General features: G+C 39.2%; 1 protein-coding gene across 1 annotated transcript; it reads left to right on the top strand.

The window, feature by feature from the left end:
* Positions 1 to 8,422: 8,422 nt before the first annotated feature.
* LOC127360943 (YLP motif-containing protein 1-like) lies at positions 8,423 to 12,179 on the top strand. Its single transcript, XM_051395462.1, has 3 exons — positions 8,423 to 9,050; positions 10,497 to 10,805; positions 10,914 to 12,179. Exons 2-3 carry the CDS (start codon positions 10,592 to 10,594, stop codon positions 11,213 to 11,215), a joined length of 516 nt encoding a protein of 171 aa, XP_051251422.1. The 5' UTR covers positions 8,423 to 9,050; positions 10,497 to 10,591; the 3' UTR covers positions 11,216 to 12,179.
* Positions 12,180 to 13,755: the final 1,576 nt, after the last annotated feature.

Raw genomic sequence — 13,755 nt, 5'->3', positions numbered from 1 at the left:
TCAATCATGTACTTCCATCTCACAGCATAGAAATAAAATCATGAGATTTCTGAAACCAAATATTTATGTTTTTAACCTTTTAAATCTATTTATGCATCTTAATAACATTTTAAACATTTTAATATATTCATTCTTTTTAACAGTTAAGATGAACTTGTGTTCCTCATATCCATATCAAACATGTATATTGGCAATTAAATGAACTAAATCATCTAAACTAAACTAAATCTACACTTGGCTTAAGTTTCCTTTCCTAATATCCCTTTGTTGTTGTTTATTCCAGATTTGAATGTAGCACTGTAAAGGTTGCAGTTCAGAGACCATGGCATTGTTATCTGAGATCAAGAAGAGACACAATGATAAGAAGATGGCCAGAACCTTTGCATACAGGAGGCCGTCAGAGACGAAGTTCAAGATCATCTTACCAGGACTGTTCACTGTGGCAGAGGTATGAAATGCTTGGTTATAATCAATATTTTTAGTCATTTGATAGATTGTTATGTATCAAATAACAATGTGAAAGAGTTGTAATGGCTCACAGAATTCCAGTAGCATATGGAAATGTTTATCAGTATGTGTAACATGTAACATTGGCACAGAAACACTTTGAGTTGTTTAGAGCATTGTCTGCTGTTTATCATTTTGAGAGAGAATCTCAGTTCAAGTCTCTTAGTACTTCGGGCGGTTATGCTGGGGACACACAGTGTCTGCTCGTCTCTCTGCTTAGACACAACTTACAGTGGAATAAGTATGTCATTTAAAAAACACAATCCACAGCAGTGATATTGTTTCTAATAAATACAGTGGATTGGCAGATTCTTATATTTCATCATGTGGGCCAAACATTGGGGGAATCAAAAGTCAAGGAGGACAGTGGGGAGAAGGGCAGAACAAACAAAGGTTTGGTAAACATGGGATGCATGTATCATTATTTATCAGAATCAGATCATTTCATTTGATCCTTTATATTGTTTCTAATAGATTATCAGAGTGTTTTGTAAGCCGAGCTCCGCAGTGTGCTCTGTCTGATCCACCCAATTGGTTAACATGAGCACCGAAAGGAGGCAGGCAGCGCTTCGGGGCACTTCTGCCTCCTGTGTGTTCCTGGTCTTACTATAAAGTACAAGTTCTTAGTAGGTACCATAACAATAATATGTTGTGTGTGTGGATATTGTGTTTTCAGGTGGAAACAGAATGTGTGAGGCTTACTACTGCTCCTCTTCTCTCAGAATTATTTCCCTCAGCAACGCCTTTGCTACTGAGACAGCAGTTGCCTGTCTACATGGGAAACATTCAATCCACTTTGAAAACATATCCACTATTACAAGGCAATACTTATATCCCCTGCATGGAGTGAGCTCAATAAAGTCCATCATCATGTGTTCAAATGGTCCTTCAGGTTTAGGATGGGCTAATAGAGGTAGTGAAATTCCTCTCCCTACATTGTTCGTAGCACAAATAACACATTTTTTACAAAAGTTTTCAGCAAAAGTAGAAAACCCTGGTGCATACCAAAATTTATTTACAATATCTAACATCCCCCCTTTTGACACATGATCTGGCCCATGGGTCAATTTTGCCAAAAAAGGGAATATAGACTTCGGCAATACTGGGAACCCATTGGTGTTTACCCATACTCCGGACATGAGTTTAGTGCACCCTTTCCTTTTCCAGAGGGCGTTCTCCCCCAGCGTCAGCTCCTGCTTGAAGCAAAGAGACATCATTAAAGGAAAGAACATCATCCTGGACAGAAAGGGGCATTTGCAAAATAGGGGGAGACAGGCGAAAGAGCAGCAGCCTTTGCTGCTTCATCAGCAGACGCATTTCCCTGCGCATTCAGCTGCCTGTGCAGAGAGGTTGTTAGGCAGTCTGGCACTTTCAACAATTGCATGTTCATTACACACAGCAAAGGACACACTTGGTAATCCATTTGATGGATGCCTCATGCCAGAACCATCTACAAAGAAAACAGAATCAGAGTTAGGAAGTGGAGTGTCGAAAAGCGCATCTATTGGTTGCGATACTGTGTCCACCACCTCCAGACATGCATGTGGTTCTCCATCATCAGCTGTAGGGAGTAAGGTTGAAGGGTTAAGAACAGTACAGCGCTTTAGAGTGACATGCGCCATGGTTAGTAAAACATTCTGCCAATGTAATATTCGTGCTGGTGTCAAGTGAGCTGTTTTAGCTTGAAGGATTAGAGAATGGACAGCATGCAGAACATGAACAGTTAGTGTGCACATAGCAACAATGTCAGCGGTGGACTAAGACTGCTTCAGTAGCGGCTGCTACAGCTCTTAGACATGCTACCATAGCCCTCTCAGTAATAGACAATCGTTTGGAATAATAACCTACTGGTCGTTGTCTATCCCCATGGGGTTGAGTCAGGACTGCTGACATAAATCCATCCCTCTCAGACACAAACAGATTAAATGGTTTGGTAGCATCTGGGAGTCCTAAACAAGGAGGACTAGATAAAGTCTGTTTTAAGTCGATGAAGGCTTTTTCTGCCTCAGAAGTCCAAGTCACACAGTCAGTCATGGCCAGGTGTTTACACCCGTGAGTTATGTCATACAGGGGTTGGGAGATCTCCGTAAAATTCTGAATCCATGGAAGGCAATAGCCTACTAAACCTAAAAATGACATCATTAGTTTTTTGTTGTTGGTTTTGGGACATCCAAAATAGCTTGAATGCGGTCCGGACCTAATTTGCGACCCTCTGGTGTAATTATATGACCCAGATAACGCACTGATTGCAACACTAGCTGCACCTTATACTTAGAAACTTTATGACCATTATCTGCAAGAAAACAGAACAATGACACTGTATCCCTTTGGCAATCCTCCCTTGTAGCTGAACATACAAGCAAATCATCCACATACTGCACAAGCGTACTTCCACATGGCGGCTGCCAATGTGACAGGTTTTCAGCTACAGTTATAGAAAACAATGTTGGACTTGAAGCATAACCCCGTGGCATTCTCGTCCACGTATACCTCTTGCCATTGAAGGTGAAAGCAAACCAGAACTGTGAGTCAGGATGAACAGGAATACTGAAATATGCATTAGCCAAATTGTGCAAACTTCCCTGCTCTGCCGTGTACGGGAAGAGCCGATCGCTACCGGAAGGACCCAAGTTGTCCCGAAGGAACGTCAGAACCGTCCCGACGGCAGCTAATTTACCTGTCGAGTGCTGCACACCTCCTTCTCTGTTACGACAGCGTTGAGCAGAGCCAAATAACGTTGTGCGTGAGTGCAGAGTAAGTTTATATTCACTGTTTATTGTTATGTTAGCCGCTATGTTGTAAAAGTACTGACGCACACACGGTTTTTTGTACATTAGATATATTACCAGAGTCCGGTTAATATGTTTGAATTCCCTTATATGTATGTTCTAGACATATAATACTATTTGATTGTGTGTTTAATATTGCGTACGGGCTCTGCACCCGACGACATTTACGTTTATTACAGTTGCTGTGTATGACATTGTAATGATGTGGTCTGAGGCGCCCACGTGCGGCCATTACGGAGTGTCATTCCGACCTCATGTTATTTTACTGCTTAGTACTGTGTATCTGTTTAGTTCACAGTCATATTGCTTTATTTCGTTAAAATAATAATATATTTGCTGTTTATTTATTTTGTGTAATTCAGGAAACCACAACAAGACACATCCTGTACGTTGTTCATGTGAGGAATTAATAAAGAAGGAAACCATGTTCTGGAGTAGCTGCAGTTTTTCTTACCGGAAACTAAGGCCAGACTGTGTACGCCAGCATCCAAAATATATTCTACACAAATCAATTACTGTAAACCAACAAGCCCCTGATGGCACTTGTGACATTAATGTTGTAACATTGGGTACAGTCGGTGCCAAATGTTGCACAGCTTCATTTATACCCCTAAGATCTTGAACTGGTCTCCAGGACCCATTTGGTTTCTTAACAGGTAAGATGGGGGAGTTGCATGGTGAGTTAGGGCATTCCACAATGGCACCCTGATCTATTAGCGCCTGAATGACCGGAATGCCCGCAACAGCTTCTGGACTAAGTGGATATTGTCTTTTAGCCTGTACTCTAACAGGGGTTGCTCCCTTTATATCCCCAAAATCAAATTTACTCTTAGCCCACAAACTTTCTGGTACTGTTGATAACAATGCTTCCTCTTCAACTGTCAAAGGCATTAGTCTGACTCCATGTATGTGTGTATGTACAGTCCTAACATGATACAGACCTGCAATAACTGATGTTGCTTTTATCCCTGTTGGATTACAATGTACATCAATACTCAAAGCACACATTAGATCCCTACCCAGAAGGTTCACTGGGCATACATCAGAAAGGAGAAATTGATGTTCTCCCCTGTAATCCCCAAAACTGACCGATAATAGATCAGATACCGGTTCAAATGATGGCATACCTGATGCACCTATCGTTTTTAGACGTTTTGTTGTTCTAGGGGCTTCAGGAATTACTTTACTTTGGATTACAGATACCTCTGCTCCTGAGTCTACAAGGAATGTCACTTTAACTCTATGCACAGTAAGAGTCAACCTAGGAGGCGTTCTAGAATCCAATGTTAACTGTACGTATTGCTGATATGTAACAACAGGTTTGTTATGGTCTGCATCTGTTTCTATGTGTGTGCATGTGTCTGTGTGTGTGTTTGTCCCTATCTCTATGTTTATGTGCTGCTCAATTCTCTGACCTGCCTCCACTGTCTCCTATGGTTGCTCTGCCTGGAATCCTGGAGAATGCACAGCAAGTCCTCTCGGTGGTGCATGTGGCCACGTCTCCTCTGGCACGTGTCCCCTTTGTCTGTGGGGCCCTGCGTTAGGACACTCCCTCCACACATGGCCTAGGTTGTTGCATTTGTAACACCTCATCTGGATTGGCCTTCCCTGTGGGCCCCCCTCTCTTCCTCCCCCTCCCAGGAGTTCTGTTGTTGTGGGGTTGCCATTGCTGTCCTGGGGTTGGTGCACCCTGCTGATAGTACAACAGCTGAGCAGTTTGTAGCTTCTTTGTCTGTTGAGTTTCCACTTCAACCTTGTTCCTTTCAGCATGTAATACATGTGTCCACACCATCGCTATGGACCCTTTCTCCCAGCCGACACACGTAGCCATCACACCATTCTTCAGGGTAGGGTGGAGTCCATTCACCAAGGCAGTTTTTAACAAGTCACTGTAAGCCTCATTGTCTGGATCAATGCCTGAATGAGCTGCAAAAACAATCTCCATACGAATGCGATAATCAGCAGCTAGTTTATATTTTTACTTTCCTTCACACATACGCCCTCATTGTATTACACTCTAATACGTCACTTAAGGGCCACTTTAATATGGGTTACTATCCACCCAGTGTTATATACTTAATACTTTTTACTTCTACTTATTTTACTTTTATCCACAAGTCTGGTTATCCTTTTTATGTTTTTTTTTTTTTTTTCTATTTCGTTCCAACACCTCCTTTGGCGTTTACATGAGTACCAGCCCAATACCACAATAGGATTTTACATGGAAACGCCAGTACCCCTCAGACGCTGGGCCAGTACCCCTCAGACGCTGGGCCAGTACCCCTCAGACACTGGGCCAGTACCCCTCAGACACTGGGCTTGTACAGACCAAGCACAACCACTCAGGAAAATGCTATCTACCTAGGCTTTTTCCACACATGAATTGATTCAAAACACCGTATGGAGCGGTCGCTGTCCACAACCCCGGCCTGACGTCCGGCGGGATCCTGTCCTCCGTTTGTCGGAGCGGAAATCTCCCTACTGCAGTTTTACCTTCAGTCTAGACCCAGGCGTTGATCAGCGACACGTCCATCCCATCCTCGTCGCCAAAATGTAGTGGAAATTCTTCTCAAAGTTGAGAGGTGCTAAGTCTCTGAAGAACTTTCAAGCCGGTGTGATAATCAAGTCAATTTAATTCATGCAGCATGGAGAGAAGGTCACGTCATGAATGTTCTCTCCCGACTTCCAAAATGCTCTCCCTCATATACATTTCAGTACATCTCATTACATCACAAACAATGAAACCCCCTGTGTTTCTTGCAAATGTTACTCCTGTAAATCCAGGTCTCTCTCACCAAATGGTCCTTGCATTTGTGCCTTCCCCCTGGCTCTTCCTATCATAAAACTCAACCCTTTGACCAGGGGCACATCTGTTTTATTACCCCCAAATCCTGTTTCTTTCCCACACTAGCAGTGGCTGGTACATGAGCGCACTGACACCACTCAGTATTACTTCCAAGTTCAGGAATCCTTTAACTTTCACCGCTGTTGTCCGTCTCCATGGGGACCGCTCTTATCACTATATTGGCTCTTATTGGCTCAAAGGAATGGGCCGGTGTGTTTGTGACTTTGTCAGTAGTTATTTGCATCTAATCAAAACTGTCAAACTCCATTGTATGAACATTGAACAGCTAGTTTGGCTCGTCTGTAGTACAGGGTTGTGCCAGTGTAACCCCTACCTGCACCTGTCACTTTAAGACAGTGCTAAATATCAAATAGGAAAATGAGGGTTGACTTTGATTCTAGATTCAGTGAGGAGACTGCTGAGATTTACCTGCCTAATTGTTGAATCAGACCTGCAATATCTACCCCAAATAACACACATGACAACAGACTGACAATTTTAAAGGAGGTATATTGAACCCAGTACAGATCCTTCACAACACAGTATCTCAAAAAGGTAAATTAAAGTGAATACTGTATTATAATACTACAGTACCTATATCATCAACTCAAAGTCGGACTCACAATACACAGTTCTTTTAAATATCTTTGTTTGATTTTAATATTTTGAACCAAAATTAAAAAATTAAAAAAACCTCTGAGATCTCAGGTATGAAAAAGGAAATTGTCCCAAAAGTTAAAATGAATAAAAAAATGAATAAAAAAAATAAAAAGTAAAAGGGAAAATATGAGTGCACTGAAAGTCCTACCACCCTCTTCTACAGTGAATGTCCAAAGTGAGTATTGTGATGGGAAAGAGATGGAGATGTGGATGTGGATGACCCCTCTTCCGAAGGTGAGTAGCAACCAGGATGGAGATGCAGATGGATGACAGCAGAAGATGGTAGAGGAACCGAGGACTGAGGACCCAATGGAAGGACTCAGCCTACACAGCCAGGCAAGATAATTACTCATGTAGTCCACATAAGGTCCATCTGGATATACTTAAATAAAGTTACTGCTTTACAGTGTCCATTTTACTTTGTGTTGCATGAATTCTTAATAGCCATCATAACTCACAGTACACTTAACATGAATTCACATAAACCTTTCAAAATAAAGTGTTTCCTTAATATATAGCTAATACTGTAACCTATTTACATTCATTTTACTGTTCACGACTCCAAGAACTCAACACACTCATAAGCTTAACTGCATGAAATTTCTGCTGGCCTAACAGCGTAACAGCTAATTAGCCTGCACCAAGCAGTTATCAAGCGTTTCACACACAGTAATAAATGGAATAATAAAGCACATAAACACAGACTTCAGACATTAATGAATTACTCCAACCTGCTTCAAGTTCATCCCGACTGGTTTTAGTGAGAGTAAAAGGCTCATCTTTAAGTTTTTAACAGCGTGCTAATGTAGCACAGTGATGGTTACTCACCGGGAAATCAATTGTTTACGACTCTAAACTGTTCTACGGTGTCCTACTTGAAGTCGCAGCTCGATGATCGCCTCTTCTACATCTGTGTTCAACTTATCTGTCAGTTTTCTGACTTACTTTTATCATCTACACACACACACCATGCATCAGTTGAGGGGATTGTGCAGAGATTGGTACCGAGGTAAAACCACCACTCCAGTTTGTGCTCACCGAAAACAGCGCCTAACAACTGCTGCTTCAATTAAAGGGACAGTAACACGTATAGATCAGATCGGAGTAACGGCTGGCTGGACCGCAGTTATCATATCACAGTCATTATCTCGAGATCTCAAATTAATTATATCTTTATCTCGGGAAAACGGAGGAAATAAAATGTATGAATACATGGCCCTTTAGGGCTTCCGTAGAAAACAATGATGGAGGTATTAATAAATACATTTTCTTAACGGTGGCTTACTTTTATACGGTAATTTATATATTATTATATATTATTATCATCTATATATTTTAATGTATGTATATTTGACTGTTTCATCTCCACTTTAAGACTCATCCTTCACCCAATGAACCAATATCACAAATCACCAACTGGCCTCAAGGGGCTTTACAATCTGTACAGCATAGGACACCCTCTATCCTCACAGCCTCCATTCAGATAAAGAGAAACTCCACAAAAACCCTTTAACAGGTGAAAAATCAAGGTGGAAAACTCCTGATTATTTCTACTGCTTTGGGAACGGCTGCACATTCAGATGCTGCGGTCGGTAGGCTAGCTCCTTCAAACTTCTCTGTTTAGGTTCAATCTGTTTTCAGCTTTATTGCTCAAACACGTATTACCTCTGACAGAAATAGACTGCAGTCATCAGCAAAGGAAGTGTGGGGTTTGGATTAAAGAGACGATCCACCCAGCCAGAACGGCAGGACCAGCCCACCTGCTACTTTCTTTTCATTGTGCAACCTTGGTTGTATACTGACAGAATAACTTACTTTGTACCTTGAAGAGCAACAGAGGAGGGATCCCTCTTCCAGGATGAGATACAATAAATGTTGTATGTACAGAATAGACCAAAACAACAATATGTACAATAGAATGAATAGTATAGGTAGACTGTAAACGTATATGAAGAATATGAATCAGGGAGGACATGGAGCAACTTCCAGGAGCCAGGACCAAGAATGTCTGTACAAGATTTTATTTGTCCATCCATCCATCCTTTGGTCCAGGTCCATTCCATGTGGACTAAAGTAGTGGACGGACAGACATTACCATCCATAAAGCAACACTGCTAGTGTGTCTAAAGAGTCATTCAACAGCAGACAGGTTTTTGTATTAGTCTCTCTCACTGTGGGAGGGAGTTGGGACTCCCTCCTTAGATACTACTACTACATCTTTGGCTCTGGAACTAAACTGTATGTAACAGGTAAGAATAAACCTTCATTTTCCTTCAGTTGTTTTATTGAACAAGTTGAAAATGTGTTTTTAATGAGTTTCTGCTGCTTCAGGCTTTACATGTTAGTTTTTTCATAATTAGTAGAGAATTCTTGCAGCCATGCAGCTATTGTTACATAAAAAAGGTTCATAATTCCTGAAAAGATGTTTAAATCTCACTGCACAACTGAAGTTATTCTTTATTTCTGCATGAGATCAAACTGATTTATATAGAAAAAGTATGATATTGGCAATGTTACAGATATACAGTATTTGATCATCTCAGTAATTCAGAACCATCTCCTGTTTTAATGAAACTAGATAATATATGATATTGGATATTGTTTAATGTATGACAGTAATTGTATTTTCAAAAGGAAATAAATATTTTTGATGTAAAAATGTTTTTCTTGATACATGCCTGTTAGTCTAAAATATATTTATACATGAAGACGGACACTGAATATAATATTTCAATAAATACAATGACTGCATACTAATATATTTATATTTATATAAATTAAACATTATATTTGCAGTGTTACAAATATAAAGCATTTGATTAACTCAGTAATTGAGCACCAGCTCTTGCTTTTATAAAATAGATAATATATATTATAATAAATTTAATCTAATTTATGTCAGTAAATGTGTTTTGAAAATTAAGGATAAATAATTTGTCATTTTTAACTTGTAAAATTAGCCTCATGACATTCGAAGAAAGATTTATACATGAAGGAAAAATAAATATGAAATACAACATTACAAAAAACTGAATTTATGCAAATTGGTCATATATACATATTGATTATATTATATTTATAGATTGATAAGTTCCTTTGTTATATCTATCACATGGCAGTATTCTTTAACATTCCATGTATCTTAACATTTTCATTGTAATTGTGGATAAACGTGTAAAACCTTTCTAATTGATAATGTATTGATATATTGATTTGCTTTTCAGTCGTAAATATATGTTCTAACTACTGACCACCACATCTTCATGTGCCACTGTATACATTCTGTAATCAATAAAATTACTGTTCTATCTCATATAAAAGTAAATATAGAAAAACAATTCTCTACTTTATAATCATGAATTTAATTATTGTATGAAATTATTGTTAGTATTAATCAAAATCATAATAATATGTGTGAAATTATAGTAAATGGACCGCACATTAAAACAAAGAAGTACATAATACATAATGTTCTTTATTTTGCCGTTTACCATCTGCTGACATTAGATGATTGTGTGTCTGATATGAAGGTGAATCCAGTATATGTAGTGGACTTTGTGCTGTATTGATGAGTAGTTTAGTGATCAGAGTCCATGTAGTTTCCAGGATCAGACTGAATGCAGTGCAGTGCTGTAAGCTGCTGTTGACTGTGTGAATGTGTGTCTGTGCTGCTTGTTGCTGCTGTCAAACTTCAGATAAGCAGATAGTGAAGCCCGTGGCGAGCGTGTACCCAGCAGCATCCAGAGCCCACCTGGAGGGGAAGAGCTCCCTGCTGTGTGTGGCCTCAGACATGTTTCCTCCTCTGGTGCAGTTCTCCTGGAAAAGACAAAAGGACAGTGGTCCTCTGGAGAAGGTGACCTCTGCTGACACAAAGCAGCTGAAGCTCAAAGAGTCGGGATGTACAGCCACCATCTTGCAGATCCCTCAGCAAGAGAGCAGCACATATAAATACCGCTGCTTCGTCCATCATGAGGGGGACACAGTGGAGGCCCAAATAAAACAAGGTAATGAAGGATTGGTGACTGTGTTCAGCAGTGATTCAGCTTCATGTGGAGACGCTGTCAAAGAGAGCAGAGGACTGACATTTCTTTTTGACTCCTTTTCTGTTTCAGGGGTTTCTACACTTCCGCCACCTACAACTTCACCATCACCTCCACCGTCACTTCCACCATCACTCCAACCATCACTTATTCCATCACCTCCACCATCACTTATTCCATCGTCTCCAACATCGCTTCCACCATCACTTATTCCAGCGCCTCCAGCTTCTGCCCCGTCTCAGTACCAGGTGAAGCTGCTCTGTCTGATGTACACAGTGCTGATAGTGAAGAGTCTGGTGTACTGCTGTGGACTCTCTCTGCTGATGATCCTCAGAAACAAGGGACCGTCCACCAACTGCACACATGCTGACTGACTGTTTTCTGCTCTCCTTTTCTCTCCGTCAAATCTCATCAATTCATCTCATTTATCACTTTGATCAGCAGCCAGAAATTTCAATTTAGATATAAATTGGGAAACCAATCTTTTTATAAACAGGTTTGATAAAGTGCTCCAAAAAATATAAATACATACACATACATATTTGCAGTTAGTGAGTGTAAATTCTGTGCTACTGTAGTGTTAATTGAGTTTAGTTTGGCTCTAGTTTATTTCCAATTTTTTAATTGTGACTCGTATGATCATAGAAAAGCTGAATCATTATCTGTCTGCTAGATATTCACTGTTTATTTTTTTCTATGTTCTTATTTTGCAAATTTCAGTTTGGCTTCATAGCAATAAAGTTAGAAACACAATCAATGTCACTGGCTTTGTGCTGAGCCCCTTTTATAATTGTGTCAGTGTGGATGTAAAATTCTACGCTGATGACACTGTTATTTCCACACATGAACAAACAGCAGAGCGAGCTGCTTTGAAGCTTCAACTGTTATAAAATGATGATACCGTTGCTTGATCAGTTGGTTTGAAGTTTGAATGTTGGCTAAATGATGATTGTGTATATTTTTTATAAACAGTTTGACAACGATGAAATGGATTAGTATAGTTACTGATTATACTTTAATTACGATGTATTAAAGTAAAGACAGCATCACAAAATGCTTCATAAAGAAACACAAAAGTTATACATTGTAAAAAAAAAATTTTAAAACCTTCTATTTGACATAATTTATAATAAAATTCTAATTTGAAACATGTTCAATAAGAACCAATAAATGAGAAATTATCTTTGTATTGATGATGTTAGAAATGTATGCAGGCTGTGATCCTTTCCCACATGTCCTAATATGTTGTATTATGTTACAAGTTGGAGTCAGGCTGGAGAAACTGCCATTAAACTATCACCTTTACAGAATCAATAAAACTGTTTGAATTAAAGACAACTTTCACAGTGAGTACTGAGAGCTGAAATCAAACTGAAGTTCCTGGAATGATTCTTTAACCAGAGTCGATGGTTGTAACTGTCATTGTGTTATTAATGTGAAAAAGTGCAGCTAACGGTGAGGAGGCTGCAGAGAGGAAACCCACACAGCCCGTCTGCTGCAGGAAAGGAAGTGTTGATTCGCTGTCAACAATTTTTTATGAGTCCTAATAACTACTGAGAACAGATTCATATCTGCTGCTGTACACACTCATGAACTCCTCAAACTCTGCTTAAATATTGTTTTCTAAAATTTTATAGGAATGATTTTTCATTAGTTTCTAAGTTTTGTTTTCCTTTTTTGTTCTCTGCAATCTTAACTTACACACTCTAGTAAGTGAAATTAAATGAGGAATTGGTGACAGTTTCAAGATGGTTTCACATTGCACATTAAATATTAAAAAGTGAGATTTCATAATGATTGTGGGAAGGGGCAGGAGGTATGACAGAGATTATGCTAGAGTGTCAGTAGAGGGAAAATACATATCTCAAGTTTCTCAACTAATAAGAAATTAAATTGGAAAAAACTTAAACAGGGATCATCAGAAAACTACTAATGAACTTTTTTGCTGAAAAAAACAATTTGTAAGATTGTCAACTCTCTCAAACTCTAATGAGGCCTCTGTCCTTCTTATCAGAAAACTGAACATTGTGTCAGTATATGACATTTTATTCATCAGATATTTGTGTTTTTCTGTTCCATCATCGTTTCTTCAAATTGAATTAACATATATTATTTCAAGACATGTTTCTCTCTTGATGATTAATTCATGATGTCTCATTTTTTGTTTTTATTGTTTATTGTACTCATTAGGGGAGGGGATTTCTGGCTCCTTGACCTCTGTTGACAAGTCTTATTTCTTCATGATCTGGATTTTAAACAATCTTATGAGTCAGCAATCAATAACATAAAATAATAATAAAGGTACATTTATGATATATTTAATATCATGTTAAGAGATGGTTTTTCTATCATGTATGTTATAACCCTGAACAGTTTGATCATTTTCAACATATTGCAACTGTCTCACCAGACGAGACCTGTGTGACATTACATGTCTCTGTACGGTGTTAGATAGGTGTCACACCAATAAATAAGCTCTTCCACCATGACTGTGTGACAGATTGGAAACTAAAGTTTATCATATGGTGGATTTCTGTGTTTGCTGCTGGTGCTGACATTAAACATCAGAGAGAAACACCACCACCCTGTGGTTAGTCAGAGGAAGTGCAAGGGTATCCAGAGGACGCTCATGATGGTCGCCATGACAACATGATGATGCTCTTGCCGCTAATCATTTTAGATTTTTTTAATTTTAGATAGTTCTCAGTGCCTTTAACAAAGGGAATCTAAACCATGAAGTCCCCAAATACGGACAGTTTATTAAAGGAGACATATGATGCCCCTTTTCAGGTTCATAATTGTATTTTGTGGCTCTCCTACAATAGGTTTAGATGTTTTAATCTTCAAAAAACACATTATTTTTCTCATACTGCCTATAGCACCTCTTTTCAGCCTCTGTCTGAATCGATCGGTT

This window comes from Dicentrarchus labrax, unplaced genomic scaffold, assembly GCF_905237075.1.
Source record: "Dicentrarchus labrax unplaced genomic scaffold, dlabrax2021, whole genome shotgun sequence".
NCBI lineage: Eukaryota > Metazoa > Chordata > Actinopteri > Moronidae > Dicentrarchus > Dicentrarchus labrax.
The sequence above is the reverse complement of the archived record's forward strand: the minus strand, read 5'-3'. Positions and strand labels throughout refer to the sequence as shown.

Bases quoted from the DNA above. Each gene is read 5' to 3' on its own strand.
- LOC127360943 (XM_051395462.1), top strand. From the start codon at position 10,592: ATGTTTCCTCCTCTGGTGCAGTTCTCCTGGAAAAGACAAAAGGACAGT. The intron at 10,806-10,913 runs GTAATGAAGGAT...TTTCTGTTTCAG, and splicing joins GGAGGCCCAAATAAAACAAG to GGGTTTCTACACTTCCGCCA.